The 22,632-nt window shown below is 48.5% G+C and overlaps 1 protein-coding gene across 1 annotated transcript; it reads left to right on the top strand.

The window, feature by feature from the left end:
- The first annotated feature begins 1,150 nt into the window (after positions 1-1,150).
- LOC119381778 (kelch-like protein 12) lies at positions 1,151-22,385 on the top strand. The gene is made up of 12 exons (XM_037649540.2): positions 1,151-1,309; positions 1,807-2,012; positions 2,968-3,168; positions 4,329-4,425; positions 5,261-5,383; positions 15,682-15,895; positions 17,050-17,166; positions 18,403-18,586; positions 19,007-19,207; positions 20,017-20,225; positions 20,783-21,056; positions 22,061-22,385. The coding sequence occupies exons 1-12, from the start codon at positions 1,151-1,153 to the stop codon at positions 22,326-22,328; spliced, it is 2,253 nt and encodes a 750-aa protein (XP_037505468.1). The 3' UTR covers positions 22,329-22,385.
- The last annotated feature ends 247 nt before the right edge of the window (positions 22,386-22,632 follow it).

Consider the following 22,632-nt stretch of genomic DNA (forward strand, 5'->3'; position numbering starts at 1 on the left):
CTGTGTGTGCGCTGTTACTACGCGAACAATGCGTAACCGAAGCTAGCCTTAGCCTGTTCTCTTAGTAACGAACGATAGTGCGCAGTCATATACTTTGAAGGAACGAACAAAGCTCGCGAGATGCTCCTCTTTTTATCTCCACCCACACTCGCTTTGGGGGGGAACAGTGGGGAAAAAAACAGAGTAGGTACATCATGAGGAATCTGCGCCTACAGTCACTTTTCCCTAATCCCTAATCTGAATCTTTCTTCCCGCCTTTTTCGAACGAAAGCGTTGTGTATGCCAGTGCCTCTCTCCCTTCTTAGTGAGAGTGGAGAAAAGCCGTGGCTGGAAAGCCAGAGCAAAAAGGAAAGAAGGACTCAACGCTGGAGGATCAAAGGGTGAATGGCTCTTTAAGATTTGATATCACTCCAGCAAATATTCTCGAGATGCCTCTACGGGAAACGATGTTTTCAGTGGAGAATACTAGAAAAGTTATTCGCCGCGCGATCACCCGCTCTTGCGGAAAGACTTTAAAGCAAAAAAAAACAATAAAAAAGAAGAAAGCAAGAAAGAGAGAGGCGGAATTGGCTCGACGTCGGAGGGCAGTGTTTGACATGTGGGCTGCTTTTCTTGCACTTTTTTTTTAATTTATTGTTAGGAAAGCTGAAAGAAGACGAATTGGTTAGCTTCGTGGATAAACGCAAAGTTAGGCATATCTCTTTTCTTTCGCTTTACATCAACTTATAGTGGCTCGTCTCATTACGACACACAATAATAAACTTTCAGGCGTCTACTGAGGGAATCATTTCTTCTTTGTCTACTCTTGACCATATATATATATATATACACGCTATAGAGCGAGTTTGCGGTTAAGTATATATATATATATATATATATATATATATATATATATATATATATATATATATATATATATATATATATATATATATATATATATATATATATATATATATATATATATATATATATATATATATATTATATATATATATATAATATATATATATATATATATATATATATATATATATATATATATATATATATATATATATATATATATATAGGTGGTCAAACTGTTTCAAACACCTATATATAGGTGGTCAAACAGTCATGCAACTATATTCGTAATATACATGTCACAATGCAGTTGGAGCTTCAAGGAGTGTCTGCCGATGCGTTCCGCGCTCTGCTCGACTACATGTACTCCGGGAAACTACACCTCACCTGCCAGAACATCGGGAAGCTGTACGTTACCGCTAGCATCCTCAAGATAGCCAGGGTCAAGAAGAAGTGCGCGAGGGTAAGGATGCTAAATTAACTCCTCATTCGCATATTACCTTTCGTTGTAGTTTCCAAGCCAAGCAGCATATTGCTTTTTTTTCCGTTAACTGGAAGTTGTTACACAAATTACTATCCAATTGCCGTCAAGAAGTCGGCGTTTCTTTTATGCATTTCTCGCACTGTTATTAGCCGATCATGAATGGCCGATTGGACCTACTTTCTGCTCAACGAAGGAAGTAGAGATGAGCGGCTTAAGCAATAAAAATGATAAACTTGGGGAAGAAGGCATTAAACCAAATCATGATGCTCAGATAGCCACCAAGCTGAATACTTTGCGTAGCAACACATTCGCGTTCTTATGTATTTTTGTATCCCCCCTCCCCCTATATAAACGAAAGCACTGACATTGGACTCCAGTTCCCGATGTTCTTTAGCAACAGATGAAAAAAAAAGGCTTTTCTTTCAAGTCTACAGACGGTGGACACTCATATCTGTGTACTACCAATGCCTGCCCAGATCCTGACCAAGTCCCCGTACGACCCAAAGCACGCGGTGTACGTCTACGTGACGGCACGCAAGTACGGCTTGGCGACTGTGTGCAAGCGGGCGCTGAAGCTGCTCCACCACCGACTGGAAGAGACAGTCACGTGCAAGCCTTTCCTCGACCTCGACGTCAACCAGGTCTGCGAAGTGCTCTCGGGAAACGCCGTCGGCGCCAGAGGGTCAGTGCAGGCATCACTTGTAGGCATAGAAGACTGCTTTTGTAGCCGCGGTCTCGTTCCACCGGGCTCAGCGTCCGTATGTGCGCGTGCGTGCGCGTTTTTACGTGTACTTGTGTGTTTGTGCCCTATTTCGCTTTTGGTACGCTTCACTGCATAACCACTGCACTTCGCAGTCGTACTTTGCGTACGCTTGACCGCATGACAGTTTTGTACTGCAACGAAACATATCGGGAAAAAAAAAATCAACATTTGGGCAACGTATATAAGACCCTTGCCAAATAAAGACTCACAGTGTCCCTTACGCATTTGCCTAAGACGACTCGAAGGCAAAAGCCATCTTCTTTTTCTCTTGAGTCTAAGTATTGAGTCTCCCCCCCCCCCCCTCCTCCGAACGCTTTCTGCTCCACACCTGGTTTTACACTGCCTCCGCGATCGGCCCACCTTTGTCCAAGCGACGGTGCCGTGTGATGACGCCTTCATGTGGCGTCACGGTATGTGACGACACAAATTTTGCCGATCTATGACGTCATGATGACGTGATATAGTGACGTCATCACGTGATGATGGTTTTTTGCAGCACTCGGATTCACGCCGACGTCGACGGTCAGTTTTCGCGTCTGATGAGGCATCTGAGGCTTTAGCTTTAAAATATTATATATAAAAGGACCACTTATGCCCTCGGATACTGCGTCTGAAGTGGCGGCTGAGCTGCACCGACACATTGTTCGCAAACGTCGATCACCCGAAAATGGCACAAGTACATCGAGTAACCAATAAAGCCGACGAACATGAAGTGGGCATTGTTTTCCTTTAGTTGTGTAAACCTATTGTCTATAGCTAACCCTTGAGCCCTGTTGAAAACAGAATGAACCCTCGGTAAGGCCTAACGCTGTGCCGGTCGGTCGCCAAAGTAATGGCGCTCCTCGTTTTAGTGAGGCTCCTGCGATGCGCGCAGCGAGATGGTGATGTTCCTGGCGGCTCTGCATTGGCTCAACCACAACTACCTGGAGAACGAGCCGTACGTGTTGAAGGTGATGCAGTGCGTACGCTTCGGCACCATGAGCATCGAGGAGCTGCTGTGCTGCCTGCATCCGCCGCTTTTGCCCGGCATCATGGAGGTGCACGAGGTGCGAGCCCATATCTTGGCAGCCCTCTGGTGAGTTGTGCGGCACACCCGGCAACGAGCAACCGTATCTAACACATCTAAAAATATACTTAAAGGGGCCCTGCAACACTTTTTCAAGTAATCGTCGAATGGTACCATTCAAGGTGTTTATTCCCTCACGAATCGACTGCTGCAAACACTTTTAGAATCCATCAAGTACGAGTGGAGTTACAAGAATTCTCCGCACCCTTTGAGCACTTTCTCCTATCGTACCAGCGAGCGCGCTGAAGGCTATGCAGGGGGTGGGTGGGAAGGGGGGTGGATGACAAGGGTGCAAGAAGCTACGCCCGTACGTCAGCGCGCGTCATGAACTTTAGCCCTTTCTTTTTTTTTTTTCTTCGAACGCGCGCCTTACACTCAGTGTGATCGCGAGCGAGGGAGCGGGCATGTGGCGGCATCCCGAGGCGGCCGCGGCAGCTCACGATGCTCAAATCAGCCAATGGTCGCGGACTTTGGGTTTATGGCATGGTAATTTGAGTTTATGGCATCATTTGTCAAGAGAATAGCGAGCCATTTCTAGCTGACTTTGAGAATTGCCTGTAAATTCCAGGCTGCGCTATAACGTTTGGCTCACGTGTTCTCAGGAGTCTCGACTACCCACGCTGAAAAAGTGTCACAGAGCCCCTTTAAACACATCTAAAGCATCCTCTGCTGTGGTTAGAATGAAATCGGTTAAAACACTCAATCACTGAATCGAGGTTCAGACGTTAAGATATGCTGTTGCATATGAAACTCACAGGGTTCCTTATGCAATCGCCTAACACGACTCGAACGCGATAGCAACCTTCTATTTCTTCTTAGTCGGTGTATTGAGCGAACGGCTACGTAGAATCGTTCGGCTGTTCGTTCACGTTGACAAAAATAGGCTATAGTTTCCGCACAATTTTTATACTATTATTTTATATCTTCAGTTATAATTACCGAACGATTGGCCCGCACCGGAGATAACAAAAGCTTGGTGTCCTGCAAGGATGGAAAGATAAGATGATCATTGCGTATACAGTACGACTCCAAGGGCACGCGTATTCACCGAAAGCATTAGACTAGTACTTGTTCGTAAGATCAGATGTCAGCCAATCATTACCGGTACCCGGAGCATGAGTGGTCCCCATTCTAAAGCTATCTATTGATGACGCATGACACTGATTCAGCTACAAGGTTGCGGCCATGTACAACCAGCAGCACCTGTTCCCAGCGCCACAGCTCAAACCTCGCTACTTCAAGCTGGACGGACCAATCACGTTGTGGGTAAGCGTAAACACATGTTCCCTGGCAGTTCTTGAGCCTCTAAGTCTCAGCACACGAGCGCTTTTGCATCTAGTCCCGAATGAAAAGTGCTGTCACCGCCGCGATCTGGAGTCAATGAAGACCCAGCAGTTATTAAGCCGAGATTCGTTCGTGCTGCTCAGCTCTTAAACCGGCTGTCATCTCAAAGTAGAAGTGGTCGCATTTACCACTGGCTGCCACGTGTTCATACTACTCCGTCCCAGTGATGGAAGCCCATGTACACTGTCTAATATGGACATGCCAAGACTTACAAACGGAACGCTCCCGTCTTCTACTGCAAGCTGGCCTTCGCTACAGTGGCATGAACACCTATGACCGCTGGATACATAAAACTCACAAGGGTCCCCTACGCATTCGCCTAAGACGACTCGAAGGCGAAAGCCCTCCGAAAGCTTTCTACACCTTACGTGGTTTTGTATTGCCTCCATGATTGGCTCCATTGCAAGATTTCTGCACCTCATCTGTATTTGCACCGCCTCCGTGATGATGATTTTTCGCATATCTCTTGTTGACGCCGATACTGACGATAAATTATCACGTTGGATGAGGCATCTAAGGCTTTCGCCTTAATAACAAATTCCGCAAGACACTGCTTCAATTCATACGCAAGCCTTACAGCACTAATCTACTACACATATACGCACAAAGAATCATGCCTTAAGGACAAGCCTTATCGCAATAAAAGTAAAGATACTCCAGTGTTTTGTGATCCTAACGAGGAGGGGCATTAAAGCGTCTTTAACGAGTACTAACTGTGTCGGTATTAATGAATTATTTCACCCCACGCTTGCCTCAGGACCTCAGCTTGTTCAGCGCAATCAAGAATCCGTCCGCAGCAGCACCTGCTTCCGGGTGTCCGAGATATCTCAACGATGCCCGCGCCGATATTCTTCGGAAAGCACTGCCACTCGCCACTCAGGTAGGTACGATGGAGTGAGGTAGTTCTGATAAGTATTCTCTATATCTCCCTCCCTCCCACCTATGGTTTTATCATTTTATGGCCCGTCTTAAAGAGCATTGACAATCGCAAGTTAAAGATAATTTTACCCACATTTGGGTAACCACAGTAAAAGCCGTCTTTGTAAGCCTGTCTTTTGCGACATCAAGGTTTTTTTTTAGATGTGAAGCATCTTATAGCGGAGTTCAATCCGGTGGTGGTGGTGGTGGTGGTGGTGGTGGTGGTGGTGTGTGGCGTGACCACCCTTACTGCGCATGCGCAAGCCCTCTCCGCACGCCTCCTCTCCCTCTCCACTCCTCATTTCCCACCCCCTCTCCACTTCCCATGTCCCTTCCCCGTTCCCCTTTCCCCTCTCCCCTTCTCCTCTCCCTCCCCTCCCCACTTCCCCTCTTTTTATGTTCATGAAAACCAATTACCTCGCGAAATACGTTAGGCATCTAATATTTTAAAAAGCAAGCATATACCCGTATGTTCGCGTGCAAACCACCGATCTTGCTGACTGACAAAAACTTCGTCGTTTGGAACGCCACACGAATTTCTTTTTCATGCATTTAAATAATATCCGTTTATGTTGATCTTTTCGTTAGCTCTTGCACACGCTCACTAGGGTCAGCGAGGGCATATATGTAACTTCCTTTACGAAAATGAAATTGATTTGCGTGGAAGATACAGTGTGCTCGCTTGTCGTGTCCACATTACGGTGCGAATGAAAGGCTACGCCTTTGAAGAGAGAGAACAAAACCTTTTTAATGAAAACCAACGGTTTCCTCGATTGCGGGAGCCGACGACGGCTAGTCGGCCAGGAGCCCCTGCTCCTTGGCGGCTGCCTCTGCCCGCCCCGTGATCCAGACCTGCACGGCAGGGTCGGAGCTGAGCAGTGTGGCCTCCCACTGCTGCGTAGTGGTAATTTGCAAGCCCAGTTGGCCACGATGCACAGGTTTACTGGGACAGCCCCAAAGCATGTGAAAAAGGTCGGCCCGGGGGGCCCGGCACAGCTTGCACTCAGGTGTAAATATAGTAGGAGAAATATATGAGTAGAGAATTGGCGTCGGAAACGAGCCCGTCTGGAGTTGCCTCCATAGAAGCTCCTGTCGCTTGGTTAGTGATTCGTTCCCTGGGGGATACTGAAGTCTGGCCAATCGATAATACTGCGTAATTTCGTGATACGTCACCATACGGTCGCGTGTCGACCACCCAATTTCCTCTATCTCATTCCCCGTTGTTGGGCCATGGGCTCGGGAGGCGAAAGCTCGAGCCTGTCGGTGGGCGGCCTCATTACCAGGGAGTGAGGAGAGGGCTGGGGCCCATATAATTTGGACAGTGCGATGTTTAGTGTTCTGGTTCAAAATTTTGTTAGCTATTGCGGAAATGCGCCCTTTGGTATAATTGCGAATAGCGGATTTCGAATCACTGATTATGTATGTTGCAGCAGTGTTGGCTATGGCCAAGGCGATGGCCGCCTCCTCTGCCTCCTCTGGATTAGCCGTTTTGATTGATCCTCCCGATATGACTTGCCCCGCATAGTTCACCACGGCGACCGAAAAACCCTGGTGTCCAGTGAGCTCGGCCGCGTCAACATGCGCCGTTTTCGTATTTGTCTCAAAGCGGCTGTGCAGGGCCTTGGCCCGTTCGATCCGCCGTTCAGTGTGATAGGTGGGGTTCATATTCCGAGGTATGGGGAGAATTTTGAGATGTGCTCTCTGATCGGAGGATATATTGACTTTAGGGGATAAAGCTGGTGTGAAACGAATGCCAGCTTCTGCGAGAGTATAGCGACCGGCTCGGGTTCGCGATAACCTCTCGTACTGCGCGGTGAGGTGGGCCTCCACCATTTCCTCTAACGTATTGTTGAGGCCCAGGGCGAAAAACTTCTCCGTGGAAGTGCGTATCGGTAGGCCGAGTGCTACCTTGTACACCTTCCGTAAGAGTGTGTCCACCTTGGACTTGTCAGTTGTCGTTAAGCGCAGATACGGCAAACTGTGTGTAATTCTGCTCAGCACAAAGGCCTGAACGAGCCGGAGAGTGTTGGACTCCTTCAAACCCGCGTGCTTGTTAGTGATTCTAGTTATTAGCCTGAGCGTTTGTAGTGTTGCATTTTGCAATCTACTCAGCGTTTCAGTATTGCGCCCTGTGTTTTGGATAAAAAGTCCGAGGATCCTGATTGTTGGGACTTCCGGTATTGGTTGCTCTCCCGCGAAGATTGTGATCTTGGGTGGGGGGCTGCTTGAACCCCGTCTCCCGCGCTGCTCCCTAACGACGAGCAATTCGGATTTCTGCGGCGAGCATTCGAGCCCTCGAGGTCGGACATAGGCTTCGATTGTTCGTACCGCCTGCTGTAAGGTTTCTTCGATGTGTGCGTCGTTTCCTCGGGTGACCCAAAGGGTGACGTCATCAGCATAGATGCTATGTTTGAGATCTGGGATCTGGGACAATAGAGGTGGCAATCCTCTCATTGCCAAATTGAAAAGAAAAGGGGATAAAACTGATCCCTGAGGAGTGCCTCGACTGCCTAAAAGAAGCGTTTTCGAGCTGAGATCCCCAATGCTGAGCTCCGCTGTCCTATTGTTTAAAAAATCTCGGACATAAGAGTAAATGCGCGGGCCCACGCCTACTTGATGTAGTGAATGAAGAATAGCAGAATGGGCGATGTTGTCGAAGGCTTTTGTCAAGTCCAGCCCCAATATTGCCTTAGTGCCCGCCGCAGGGATACTATCTAGCACGTCATGCTGAATGCGCAGCATGGCGTCCTGGGTTGACAGTCCTGGGCGGAAACCGATCATTGTGGGAGGAAGCAGGTTGTTATCCTCCACATAGCTGCTAAGTCGATTAAGGGGAGATGCGGGTCGAAAAACACGAGTTTTCTAAAAAATTATCGATTTTTTGTTTTCACCTGTTTTGTTAAGATTAGTACCTCTACTGTTCTGAAAAAAAAAAATCAATGCCGAGACTCAACTGGAAACTCTTTAAAATTGCGTCTAAAGAGCACAAGGTGGCTGTCAAAGGCCGAAAGTGTGTCGTCTTCGAGCACCTTGCCGCCGATAATGCGCCGCCGCTCGCCATTGTCGACCGCATGAGGCGAAGAGCCGAGCCTCACTGTTCAAATAACGACGGTTTCCCGCGCTGCTGCAGCGCAAGAAAAAAAGAGACGCACGCTTTTGCCGCCTTTTTCGAGCGCCGCGACTGGCTTTAAATCACGTGGTACGGATCGGGAGCCGCCATATTGGCCGCTGCGCGCCTGTGTGTGCTGTGAAGCCTACTTGCAGGATCCGTGTCTCGTTGAGCAGCGCAGCTGAACAACGCTTTTCTCGAGTGCTTATCCGTTATGGATGAAGAAAGCCATAGGAAGTGCGGTCACCGGCCTGTGAAGTTTCACGTGGCGTACAAATTTCGAGGACGCCGGCGCAAATCAAAGCCGAACACTCAAACCACGAAAAGAGCGTCTGCTGCCGCAAGGCGTAGTGGCAGTGACGCCGATGCGTGCGACGAGTTTGCCGCGGCATTCGAATATGTGAGTGCCTCCCAGAAAAAGATCGGACTCTTCGAAGACGAAAAAAAATCACAGGACGACGAGTCTTCGTTGATTGCTGATATGACAGCACTGAACATGTTGGTTTAATCGAGGGCACTCCAGTTTTGAACGTGTTCTGGAAGAGCTTGGCGTGCTCCCGTCTCATGATCTGGTTGCTCTTGGCACATCACGGGACAGCACACGCCAGAAAAAAATGTCTCAAAAACTAACAGGAGAAGCAAGGGCTCGTCGGCGTTCGCTGAAGAAAAAAATCTCTTGTCGAGGAGTCAGCTCGAAAGAGCCGTGAGGGCCAAACCTATGGTGCTGGCGCATTTTAATGGCAGTGGCCACTACAAGGAGGATTGTTCTTTCTTGTGTACAAATTTAGTCGCATTCAATGACATCTTTGATAAATAAACATGCAATTTTGACTTTAAAACTCGTTTTTCTCAAAACGCAAATTTTGCCATTTTTGTCAATGTGCCCCTCCTTTTTCGGGTACTTCTGGTGCTCAGATCTGCATGAAATTTTTCCCAAATTTTTTCCAAAGTAGGTTAAATGCAATTATCTTGTTTAAGTTTCAATATTCTTATTATATAATAAAAAAAAGTTATGTAAACTTTTACTAGGGTAGGAGAAATATGAACTTCCCACGTTAAAATTTTTCTCGTCTAGTACATATTTTGTATGGACTTCCTAATTAGTTACTTGCATTCCACACTTTATTTGAAACATTATGAACTATCAATTGTAAAAAATTATTGAAGTTTAGGTCTGAAAAGAGGGGGGGCAAAAGGCTTAAGTTTTTCACTTTGTCATGTTGCAGAACTAAAAGTATGCAACTTGCAAGAAAACTAATTATATATTTGAAATCAGCATAAAAAGTTCTATAAGCAGCTCAAGTTTCATTGCCCTAGGGTGAATATTAAAGAAAAAGTGTCTTCGAGTAGCATCTCCCCTTAAGTACGACATGTTCCATTAATTTACCTAGAGAGGAGGTAAGCGAGATGGGGCGGAGGTTTTCTAAACGTAGGGGTTTGCCTGATTTGGGTATAAAAATAACCCTCGCATGTTTCCATTGTTGTGGAAGCACACCCTTCTCCCAGCATGAGTTCATGTATTCCGTGATAGCCTTAATGGAAGTGTCATCTAAATTGCGAAGACATTTGTTGGTGACTTTATCTGCTCCTGGAGCGGATTTTACCTTCAACTGAAGCGTAGCTGCCCTTACTTCCGCTTCCAGGATGGGAGCATCCATGGTGGGTGCATCGGGACCAGTGTAGTCTGGATGAGCTTGGGGTGGGTGGGAAGCTATCTATGTTTTCTGGAGGGTTTGGAGCAACTCATCATGACTGCCCTGAAACTGGTGAACTAAGCAAAGGAGCCTTTCTCGTTGGGCCGATTTACATGTGGCCGGTTCAAGAAGATAGCGTAGGAGCTGCCAGGTACGAGCGACGCTAAGCTGTCCTTCCATACTATCGCAAATTTGATTCCACTTCTGGGAGGTCAGCTTGTCGGCATATGCAGCGATTTGTGCGTCCAACTGTGCGATCCTAAGTCTAAGTTTCTTATTGAGTCGCTGATCGCGCCATCTGTTCTGAATACTGCTGCGAGCCTGCCATAAATGGAGGAGATGGGAGTCCACCTCCTCAATTCCGGCGGATTCGGGAACCTCCTTCGTGACAGCTGAGACATCTCCATTCAGTCTCGCAGTCCATTCCTCTAGATTTTCTATACAAGTAGGTGCGGTTTGTTCTCTGTATGCGCGGAATTTGTCCCAGTCCGTGAGAAAAGATTTTCTACCTGTGGGTTTAGCAGGGCCTGCTTGTATATGTGATTGGATTATGCAATGGTCACTACCTAGGGTTTCGTTTAAGTTTTTTTCATTTCCATTGTGGAATGTTTCGAACAAAGGTAAGGTCGGGGGTAGTGTCCCTCGCTGTACTTGTGCCAATACGAGTGGGATAGCTGTGATCTGTAGTTAAAGTAAGGCGGTGTTGTTGCGCCTGATTCCATAGGTCTTTGCCTTTGGGTGTAGATGTTAGGTATCCCCAGCATATGTGGGCAGCATTAAGTCACCCACAATTATAAAGCTGTTGTGCTGCACTAATTGCAGTGCCTTGGCAAACAGTGTGCCAAAGCGATGAGCTCGACATTTGGGGGGCTGTATAAATTTAATATGAAAAGACTGCGCCCTCCTCGTTTTCGTGGGATGAGTTCTAAGAAAACATGTGCTATACCCATGTCCTCATCAAAGTGGTGCTGCAGAACTGGGAGGTTGCGGCGTACTAATATGGATATACTAGGGCTATACATTACGTTTGCAGGGCTATAAGATTTGTAGCCGGCTAGCTTCGCCTGTCCCATTACTTCTTGCAAGGCAATTATATCGGGTGCATCCCTGGTGTCAACGAATTGCTGGAGGTTCCCTCGTTTACGGCGGAACCCCCGACAATTCCATTGCCAAATCGTATAGTTATTGCGTTCCATCATGAGCGGGGGGTCCGTATAGCGGCGCTGGGTAAGGGAGCGCAGATTGGGACGGTGCCTGTGTAGGGCGAGGTATTGAGGTAGTCGACCGCCGGTCGTATGGCTTACTAGGCTTGGTAGCTTTAAAAGGCTGTGCCGAGTCACCCTGACGTGAAACTTCGGCGATTTGCGCAGTCATGCTATCAAGCCGCGCGTTCGTCGTATTGATTATCCACAGTATCCACTAGTTGCGCTAAGCTTGTTTGAAAACTGTCAAATTTGGTTTCCAAATCAGTGACTCTCGTTTCGAACTGAGTCGTGCGGTCCACTTTCGGAGCCTTACGCTTAGGCGGAGGCGAGTTATCATCCAGGTTATTATCTTCTTTGGCCGCTGAGGGCTCATTAGGATTAGCTAAGACCTGGGTGGTCGGCTGGTCAGACCGCTGTAGTTGTTTAAGCTGCGCTATTTCTTTCTCTTGTCTTGAAATTATTTCACTTAACTGTGCTATTTGCGCCTCCAGGGCTTGCAATTTCTTATCATCGACAGCAGCCTGCAAGGGAGGCCCACTAGCCCAGCCCACCTGATTATTCCTGGGTCGGGATTGGGACCTCGGCTTGGTCGGCAGCGGCGGGAAGGAGAGGGAGCGGCTCCTGCTCCGAGCAGCCCCCGGCTCTTGTCGCTTTCGTTCCTTGGAACGGCTAGGTCTCTGGGGGTGTCCTCCTCTGTGCGGGGTTGGCTCTTGAGGGGACTGTGACACTCGTTGTTCGAGCCGTCGCCTCCGGATAATAGGTGGCGTCGCGAAACGTTTCCTACAGTCTTTCGAACGCGCCATGTGCGGGCCTCCACACACCACGCACTTCGGTTCACACTCGTGTTCCTGCAGAGGATTGTCCTGACCACATTTCTGGCACCGTTTAACAGCAGGTGTTGGGCAGATGTCCTGGCGATGCCCTATGGCACGACATATGCTGCAGACTTCAATTTTCTTCTTATACAGTAAGCAGCGCATAAGAGTGCCCCTGTACTTCACGTAGTGAGGGACCATTGGTCCCTCGAAGACGATGATGACAGAGTTAGTCGTACCGAGACGCCGAGCTTGCAGTACCCTGGGTGTATTGTTCTGCAAGCTGGCCATGATATCCGCTTGCGTATCATATCCGGGGATGCCATGTAGAATCCCTTTCGCAGAATCATCCGGAGCAGTGACGTAGGGGCTCACCTTGTAGGATTTGCCATGGAGCAGAATCTCTGACAAGCTACTGTAGGTCTTTGCTCGTCCTTCGTCCGGTGTAGAAATCAGCACCAAGTTCTGCGCACGATTTACCTGCACCACATCTGTGATGGTCGTGGTGTCTGGGAAACGTAGAGTTTTCCTGATGCAGTCAGCGATTTCAGCTTCACTACAGACGCTGAGGTTCAGTCCGTCGCGGGGCCGGACGACGATTTTGTAGTCATTGGCAGGCATGTGCGGCGGAGGTGCACGCCGACGCGGCCTGCGCGGCTCACCTGGTTTAGACGCTCCGCTCTTTTCAACGATGGATTTTTGCGACGCTGTTTGCGACGCCGTTTGCGACGCGTCGGTTTGTTTAGATGTTGCGCTAGCGTCCATGAAAGCTCCGGCGGCAGCATTCTTGGTAGTTCTTCCACGCCCAAGGGCCTTGTGGGCTTCCATCCAACCGGGTTGGTCAAGTTCTTCGGGGGACACGTCGGTCCCATCCACTACCACCTCCATGTCTGCAGGGTGGTGGGCGATGTTGGCGACGCCGGCGACGCCGGCGCTAGGCCTAGCGCGGCCACCGGTGAGCCAGACTTCAAAGGTAGTGCGTCACGAAATATGGGTGGACTTGCCGAAGGAATGGGTTCAGAGGGTGCTGGACGACTTCCCGTGCTGATGGTGAAGGTTTGTTTCCGGACACTTTGCAACTGCCGGTCGCTGGAGATCGAAAAACGTAGAGCTCATGCGAAGCGCGTCCGCTTGGCGTGGCGCCCTAGCGGCCGTCCGCATGACCCCAGAGAAAAGAAAGGTCTTTCTAATTCTTGCATGGCTTCAGCGTATTCCAAGCTATCACGCCTTTGAAGACTCTATATCCTGCCGAATAATTTAATGAACGCTGTCCTATCTCTCGATGAATTCAGAAATTTAACTATTTTGTCGAGCTCTTGCGACAGTTGTCTCGCTGACCGAGCCTGCTTTGGCGCCGCGTTTGATTGGACGCTTTTCTCTTGGCGTCATCAGCCGCACGTACCGAGCCGCGCTCCGTTCTTTTCAACGTCACCAGATGGATCTGCCCTCCACTTAGAATTAGAGTTAATGTATATGCTACCTTTAGGTAGCAGACTTGCGCATCTGTCTTCCAAACGCCGCTATCAACCATGCATTGCGGAGAAGCTGACGCTGGGGAGCTTTTGTATTTCTCGACGCCGCCGCTGCAGCGAATTGGATTGAAACCAGACATCGACAATTAAGTTCATCACCGATCTTCGACACTTCAAACACGTCGATCGGCGACACGGTAGGCATGTAACTGCAGAAACGGAGAGCGGCTTCACCGCACAGCTGTGGTTGCTTGCCAGACATGCACAACTCTGCTACCTGAAGGTAGCAGTAACTCTATATATACTTAGCATTGGCAACTTGTCAGTACAAACTACAGAGCACAGATACGCCCATTAAATGGCTTGGTGGCACATGCCGTCTCTCCAATTCAAAGGGGATGACACTAACATTCACCCATCCATCCATCGGCCCGTCCACCGCGGTGGAAATAGCGAAAACAAGATTGGCGACGGTACGGGTGCATGGAGGCTGGCGTAAACCATGCAGTGCTATACCGCAGTCGACTGGCATGCGCGCTGTGTGACAGCGTATTCTCGGGTTCTGTCGCCTCTTGATGCGATTACCATATTCCCGACGCTTGCTCCGAGTTCTCGCGACATATGTCGGGGTTATCGAGTCTGTTTTCGTGCCGCTTTTCGCTGCGCACGCACGCGCATGTCCGTCCGAAGTGCACTTGCTCCAGTCTACCGCAGTCTCACGGACAACGCGCTGAATGTCGTCTACTCACTAAGCTTCCTCCTCCACGCTGCTCGTATCCGGCTAAGGATTTGGGTAAGCAGCGGACATGGCGCGCAGTGAGGTTAGCATGTCGTGTCTACGAAGTTCGCACCTGTCAGCACTCACGAATTGAAAAGCGACATCATTTTTTTTATAATGACTGCTGTGCGCTAGTGATAACCGCGTCATGTCGCTGCAAATCTGGCCCTTAAAGATAATGTTGGCTCTGATGTAGGCGTTCGAATCAAAATTACGCTGATATGGCACGAACTGTGGACGGACGCTGGAAACGAAAGTACGAACATTACTTAGTCCTAAATTTTCGCGTTTAAATGTTTAAATACGTGAGTACTGAGCATTATTTCCAAGCTATTGACTTTTGACTTCGACAGTCATCGCGAAATGGGTTCTTCTGGGCCTTTTTTTATTATTTATATGTTATCCTTTTCTGCGGGCCGTACATAATGAAGTTGAACGACGAACCGCGCCCACTCGTCGGAGGTTCAATACTATGGGCGTGTCACGCCATGGCTGCACCTCATTTCTGATATTTTATCTTTATTTTTTTACGCGTGCCCTTCCTTGGAATGTTTCTTTTTTTTTCATGGTGCGACGCCTAGAGGTTTCAATAATATCGGGGGTTTTATGTGCAAAAACCACACGATTATGAGGCATCCACACAGTAGTGGAGGGCTGCGGGAATTTCGACCACCTGGTTCTTTAACGCGCACCTCTTTACAGGTTTTATGATGTCGAACACACTACCGATTCTCAGCCCTTTATTCCGCAAGTTCTCGTACGTTCCTAACCTCTCATTCTTCATTTATTATGTTAGCGTTAGAAGAGTGCGAAATTGAAATGGTTTGTGTGAAACTGACCGTTGGCGCGGAACCTGCCGCATACACTCGCATAAAACGAGCGCCGTTGGGGAATATTGGCTAACTGCTAGCTAATGTTGGCTAGTGTAATCTGTCGAGGTAATTAGACGTAAGGTAATTAGACGTCGAGGTAATTTAGCGCTGCGTCCTGTCTGCTGTCTTTACCTCGTCCTTCGTGTTTTTAGCGCTAGTAGATATGTCCACAGTTAATACGCACCAACTAGCCCAACTCGCTTCTCTAATTAGACGTAAATCTAGCGTATTTGTCTCGCATTTCACCATTGACTTTATTGGGTATATGCTTGATTCACGCGGTATATCGCTTCGCAAAACTCGCGGCCCACACAGTTTCCGGCGCAGCGAGAGCCCGTGTTCCACAGTGATCCATTGGCCGACTACCTGTTCCGCAACCGGGCCGAGATCCCGCTCTCGCCCTGGAGCGACGACCCGTACGAGGGCCTGGGCGTCTACGCCTCGGGAGCGCATGCCCGCGACCCGCGTTCGCCGGTGCTGCTCGTCGTGGGCGGTTTCGACCCGGACGCACCAGGCGACACCGCAGTTGGTGCGTACAAAGCACCGTCCCTACTTTTATGTGCGAGAGCATGCCTTAGCGACCCCCCACTTCCCCACCTAGCGATTCGTGAATGGCGAACCATGGCCCGGGATACCGTGGCCAACCGTACTGACTCGCATACTAGCAGCATTAGTTAGCATTGGTTAACGTTGCGTAATGTTGACTAAATGATGACTAACGCTGGTTCGTGTTGGCTTACTATTGACAAGCGTCGGATAGTGTTGTCATGCGTTAGATAAGTTATTAGAAGTATCGGCTGTAATGTTAGCTAATGTCGGCCAATTATGTGGCTTTCCGCTTAACAGCAAAGCTGTCTTCGTTCAACGTCAGCTCAATGATTGAGTTGTAGCTCTCACATGTACGTCGACGACAAAAATTTCGTTTTAGGGCATTAGAACGGCAGGTCTAGAAATACGGGACCAACGCACGCTGGAGGAGTTTGATCCATTTCAAGCCTTCAGAAAAAGTAGCTCGAAAACTAAACGGAAGTAAGAGACACGAGACTAAGCGTACTTCGAATTCTTTCTACCCCCGTCAGTTTTCACTTCGGTAGTATTCAACGAGATCGTCGGCCTAGAAGTCACCACAGTATGCAGTAATGAAACGGGAACGACGCAAAGCATGGAACGGGAACGATGCACCACATGCTCGATGAGAGGTCACTTTTCCCCAGGCTAATCATACCGTTATAAACTAGCCGTATCCCTAGCACTAGTACTAGCACTAATAACTGGTACTATTTTTACCAACAGCAGCACGCACGCGGTGCACAGCATTGCTAGGCTAGATCATGTATCCAATAGGCACACCTTGTTGCCGACGGCGTAATGTTCACCCATACAAACAAGCTCCAAGATGTGGGCTTTTCCCCGCGTTGTATCTTATTGTAAAGAAGCCAGCTTGAAAGGGCAATTTTTTTGTTGTTAACTTGTATTTGTGCGTGAACACATTTTAACAAATGTTGAAAACGACGTGGAGTTGTCACCACAGCATTAACCATGGTCGTCCCCGCTGTAAAATAGAAGGTGTCTATTACGGTTACAAGTAACTACGCCTGTCTCCGGGGCTCCTGACTCATAACAGAAGTGGCAAGTTTTTGCTGGGAGGTATAAGGTCAATGCAGATGCGTTTTCACCTCGCAGGTACCAAGATTCTTCGATACCATGTTGAAAAGAACATCTGGGAAAAGTTGGACAGCTTCCCGATGCCCCGGCATCACCACAGCGCTGTGCTTTACAGAGACAAGTTGTACATCACAGGTAAGCAGGGGTTAACCTGCGCAGTCATTTCCTTCATTTCGCCTCACCAGATATGTTCCCTAAGCTATTCGTCTGCCTATTATCACTTACAGAAAGAATATTCGAGGTGAAGAATGTTTATTTAGAGATTCTACCATCATTCTGGCTTCTCAAGGTCCTTCGATGCAATAAATAAGCTAGACTGGACTTTTAGCTTGTTTGACGTTGAGCATTAGAATCGGAGCACATTGATACCGTCATCTCAGTGTCGAAGTTTCAAGAGATGAGATTTCTGGCATAAGTCCTTTCTCTCTCTCTCTCTCTCTTGGTGGCATGCTATTATTGGCACTCTTTTTAATCAACTGTGTCGATTGCCGTATCAACAAAACCACCTTATGTTAAGAATGTTCGTAAAAGAATATTTCATCTAATCCTGATGCCGGACGTATCATGAGCAAAGGCGACGCAAAAACGGCAAAGCGAAGTTGTGAAATAGAAGTTTTATGATCTATGCGCCAAAAGTGGTGAGCACTTTTTTTTGCTAATTCTGTTTGCTCATTGCCAAAGTCATCGCCATGTGCACAGAAGAGCAACAACCTCGCCCGACGTACCAAGCCTTTTTTTTTTTCGCATAATAATAATAATAATAATAATAATAATAATAATAATAATAATAATAATAATAATAATAATAATAATAATAATAATAATAATAATAATAATAATAATAATAATAATAATAATAATAATAGGGACTTTTAGCTTGTACGTATACTTTTTAACGTTACCGTGTCACCGGAACGCCATTCTAGCCACCCTAACTGCAGTAACCAAGTGTACTTTACTTCGCTACCGGCAGTGGCGTAAACGTGAGCACGTTGCCTCTTTTTCTGTCTTTTTCCAGCAAATACACTTATGAAACTCAGAAATCGTGGCTATAAGACATTGCGATTAGACGAAGCACCATGATTAACGTGTCACTTCGTTTAGCAACCCGCAGTGGCGCAGCCGGGGATGGGCGTGGGGGGGGGGGGGGGGGGGCTGAGCCCCCACTTTTTGAAATGTTGCAGTTCTGCATGTGCATATATGCACGCACACATACTGAACCGCCACCCAACCGAAGAAAATTTCTCGCTACGCCCCTGGTAACCCAATATTCCGCAAACGACATTTCATACACCGAAATGCTGGACATGCTCAAGCTACTGTCAGTACGCTTTTGTAACGCATAAGCGAGTGATGGGTGCCACCACGCAGGGGGCTACGACAACTATCAGACGGCACGGTCGAAGTTGGAGCCTACCAGCATCTGCTTTTCATATGACCTCACGAAGAAGCTCTGGCAACCACTGCCCAGCATGGTGCGCTCCAGGGCCTACCACGCTGCCGCCTGCTTCGACGGCACGCTCTTCGTAGTCGGTGGCAGGAGCTCGAACGGCGAGTGAGTGCTCGACATAGTACGCTATCTACCGCAGTTTCAAAATTTCAGCGATTAGGGGCACAGCAGTGCACCAGGCATTGCGCAGGACAACTGCTAAGCGGGCAACTATAACGACGGACGAGTCGGATCACGCAATGTAACCACGCGTTTTGTGTGTCACGTTCTTCTTTTCTTTTGTTTTTTGTGCTACTGTATACATTTACGTTTCGTATGTGATCAAACTTAGTTGCGAGTCGGCGCCTGTCCCGTGTTCTATTAAACCTGTCTCTCGTCTTTGTGCGCTGTTATTCATCATTAATTCTTACGAACTTGCCCAATTTTCCACTGTAACTGAAATACCAGCTTTTCTTCTTGTGCGAGTATTCCGTTCTGCCATTTAGATAGGTGTCTGAACGAAGTCCTCTCGAATGGACGTCGCAGGATCCTGTCGTCTGTGGAGGCATTGTGCCTGGACGAACGGCGCCAGTGGCAGGAGATGCCGTGCCGCCTCTGCAGGCCTCGCATGGCCGCAGGCAGCACGCAAATGGGCGGTCGCCTCTGGCTTGCAGGCGGGCTCACCGACTCCCGAGCAGGTCTCGTGGTCATCTCCGACGTCGATTGCTTCGATCCGTGCAACTGCGAGTAAGCCACATCCGTTTCGTCCTTTTTTTTTCTTTCTTCATCCGAAGTTACATACTGGCACTGAAATCGTTCACGCAACGTGGAATAAGGCCTACGCCCTAGAGTGAGTCAGTGATTGAGTTGTTTATCTGGAGTTCATCGTTAAGATTTACACTGACTGCCTGAACAAAACGCATAAAGGTTGTTTTTTTTGTTTTTTGTTGTTGTTTTTTTCGTGGATGTCACTTGTGCTCACTGTTAAAATATTATTGCACGCTGCGACAAGGTCTAAACGGAGAAGCAAATGGAAATGAAGAAAACGAAAGTCTGGTGACTGTCATATCATAACTTGAGACCTCATCAAAGGGCAAGTGAAGAGCGAGAAAGAGATTGACCTCATTGAAAAAGCAAAGTTGTCTGATCGTCTACATTGCGATTAAGGTTTTTGGCTGCTGACCCGAAAGTCGCGGGTTCTGTCCCGGCCGCGGCGGTCGCAATTTCGATGGTGGCGAAATGCTGGAGGCCCGTGTACTGTGCGATGTCAGTGCGCATTGAAGAACACCAGATGGTCAAAATTTCCGGAGCCCTCCACGACGGCGTGCCTCGTGCTCATATCGTGGTTTTGGCACGGAAAACCCCTCAACTTGAATTGATTGGCGGTCATGTAACATGGTTATCTGCTTCGCCCTGTCCACAAGTCGATAGTGGTAAACACGAGCTCCTTAACCTGTCACTAATTCAGTCTGCCGTTCAGTTATCGGCCGTGTTGTTACATAACCAACACCTGTGCCCGTTGTTCCCCTCTGACGTGTGTAGCGCTCTGTCTGTAGATTCTACTACCACGTGAACTTCCTTCCGACTCCTCGATGCTTCTTCTCTCTGGTGGCGGTGGACGACAAACTGTTTGCGCTGGGCGGCTGTTCGGTGCGGGACAACGAGCTGGAGAGCCTTGGCGACGTCTGGTCATGCCTGGACCACTGCTGGGAGCGGAGAGGCACCTTCGACCAGGGATACCACGACGTGTGCACTGTCGCCTTCGGTGAGGTTAATCGCTGCGCTTTTTTTTTTTTTGTTCTCTTGTTTTGTTGTCTGTGTGCACCGCACATAGTGCATATGCGTGGCGTAGCAGCAGTGACTGTTCTTCTGTTTTAAATCAAGTATGTTATTAACAAGACCCAAGAACCATCATATAGTGGAACTGATAGCTGACCACCCACTTAAGTTCAAGTATTCTGACAGGCACCCCAACACAATATGCATTACATGGGATTGTGGAACCCAAACTCCAAGACATTCTCAAAAATCTGACTCCGACAAGAGTTTGTAATGTGTGTCCCCTCGGCCAAGAGGTTGACCCAGGCCACATCCACCCGAAACCCAAGTGTACTTGGCCGCTTACATCAGATCGCCATTGATGCGATGCCATCAAGGAGCCTCTGGACTGAAAAACCTGCTCTTTGCTATAACCGTTATTATCAAATATAAGTATTAATTATCAAAAAAGTTTTTGTTTTCATTTTTTTCTCTCTTGGTATGGAGTTGGAACGATAACTTCACGTCATGGTGAAATAGAGAACATGACGTGGGGTGACGCAGGCGACAGCGTGTACATGGTGGGCGGCCTGTCGTCGGACACGAAGTCAGGCATCCGTGCCGTGTCCTGCTACCGCACCACGCACAACGCCTTCACGCCCAGCCTGGCGCCCCTGCCACGGACGCTGTGCGGAGCATCCGTCGTCGTGCTGCCCCCGATGGAACTCGAAGCGGCCAATTCCGCTGGCCTGGACGGCAAGCGTTGCGCGGCCATCTCTCGAGTCAGCGGAGGTGGCTCCGACGTCGAGAGTGAGCCCTCGCCCAACAAAGACAGGTGGTGAGCAAAGCCGACGGAGGACAATTCGCTTGCACAACTGGATGTATGTTTAAAAGAGGAAGGATTAAAAAAAAAAGTGGACAAAAGTCAGGTGGATGGACATCGCGTGTAAAGTAGAAATGTTAATAAACATCTCGTGACACCATCTCGGACACCATGTGACCACGTGGTGTCCTAGATGGTGGCGTCTAGCGAGATCACGTGGTGTCGTTGATCCGCCTCCAGATTTGAAATGCGCGTGATTGAACCTCATTGGTCATGTGTGGGCTCAGGCAATGGCGTTTTAGCGAACACCTCGCGTCACGTGATTTCTGGCGAGATCCCGTGACCTGACGGCTCCGGCAGTGAATTTTCTTAAGCAAGAACATGACGGTGTCTTAAACAGAACACGCGGATAAATTCGAGAAAAGTTGCAGGGGGAGGGGTTCGATATAACGTGCAAGCATCAGCGCAAACGCTCAAAACATTGGGCGTGTAGAAATTTCCCCGTCCCTGGTGGTGCGTACAAACGATATTGTGCTATATGACAGTGCGCATATAAACAGATGCCAGCCATTCGTGAGGTCCCGCACGTGGTGGACAACCGCGGCCGATGGCGAACACAGCTTTCGAACGAAACGCTCAACTAAGTCTATGCAGGTTGCTTCGGTAGACTTAGGCTAAGCATTTCCTGATGAAATCATGATGCAGTAAGACTGATAACTGAGCAAGTTGGTATGCATCCATATTTAAACTTTTTTTCTGGTTCTTGGGTACTTATGCTGGTTCTTACGCTGGTTCTTGCTTGGGTGCTTGAGTGCTTGCTTGGGTTATGCTTGGGTGCTTATGCTGGTTTTTTTGGGTGCTTATATGTTTCGTTCCTTTCAAAAATAAAGAGTTGAGAGTTAGCGCTCGTGCGTCTCTTTCTTGTCCTTGTCTTTTGTGCGAGCTGAAAAAAGTTTAAATATGGAAATCGTGATGATTCCCGTCTCATTCCCTAATCTAGACCACTTGCGAACACGCAGCGTCAGGGTGAATCATGTGACGGACTCCGGGCGCAGCTCGTCGGCTGGCACTCCGTCTCTATACAGCGCACAGGTCGGACCGCCGTCAAGTCAAGGGAATCCGTGGCACACGTGGCATCGTACGAGCACCGATCGCCCGTCGTCGTGTGAGCCCACTAGTGCCGTTATCGCCACCGCTGCTGTGCCACCCGAACGAGTACAGCAATCGCAGCAGCCGCCACCACGTTGCGCCCATTCCGAGTACAGGAGATCGGAGGCCAACAAGTAGGCTTTCGACTCTGCTCCAGGCCCCGTGCTAGTGCAACGCTGAAGAGATTGGTCCTTTTCATTTCTTTCCTTCTGCGAGCCCTTGCGTGACTGCTAAGGAGTGGCCACGACAGGAGCATAGGAGTTCGAATTCAAATAAACGAAGTGCGCCGCACTATGTGAGTTTTCTTTTTTTATCCTTCTATAATCTTCTCTGTCGTGCTGCACACGCAGATACCACGTGAGCAGTCGTAGGTTCAAAATATAAGCTTGAAACGAGCGTCCTAACGACGTGCATGCGAACAGCCTTTGCTAAAGCTTCACGT

Source organism: Rhipicephalus sanguineus, chromosome 2, assembly GCF_013339695.2.
Source record: "Rhipicephalus sanguineus isolate Rsan-2018 chromosome 2, BIME_Rsan_1.4, whole genome shotgun sequence".
Taxonomy (NCBI): domain Eukaryota; kingdom Metazoa; phylum Arthropoda; class Arachnida; order Ixodida; family Ixodidae; genus Rhipicephalus; species Rhipicephalus sanguineus.

What these genes read in the sequence shown, in the direction of transcription:
- LOC119381778 (XM_037649540.2), top strand. Translation starts at nt 1,151, where the DNA reads ATGCAGTTGGAGCTTCAAGGAGTGTCTGCCGATGCGTTCCGCGCTCTG. An exon ending in AGACAAGTTGTACATCACAG is followed by an intron (nt 17,167 to 18,402) that starts GTAAGCAGGGGT and finishes GCCACCACGCAG; the next exon opens with GGGGCTACGACAACTATCAG. An exon ending in GGCAGGAGCTCGAACGGCGA is followed by an intron (nt 18,587 to 19,006) that starts GTGAGTGCTCGA and finishes TGGACGTCGCAG; the next exon opens with GATCCTGTCGTCTGTGGAGG.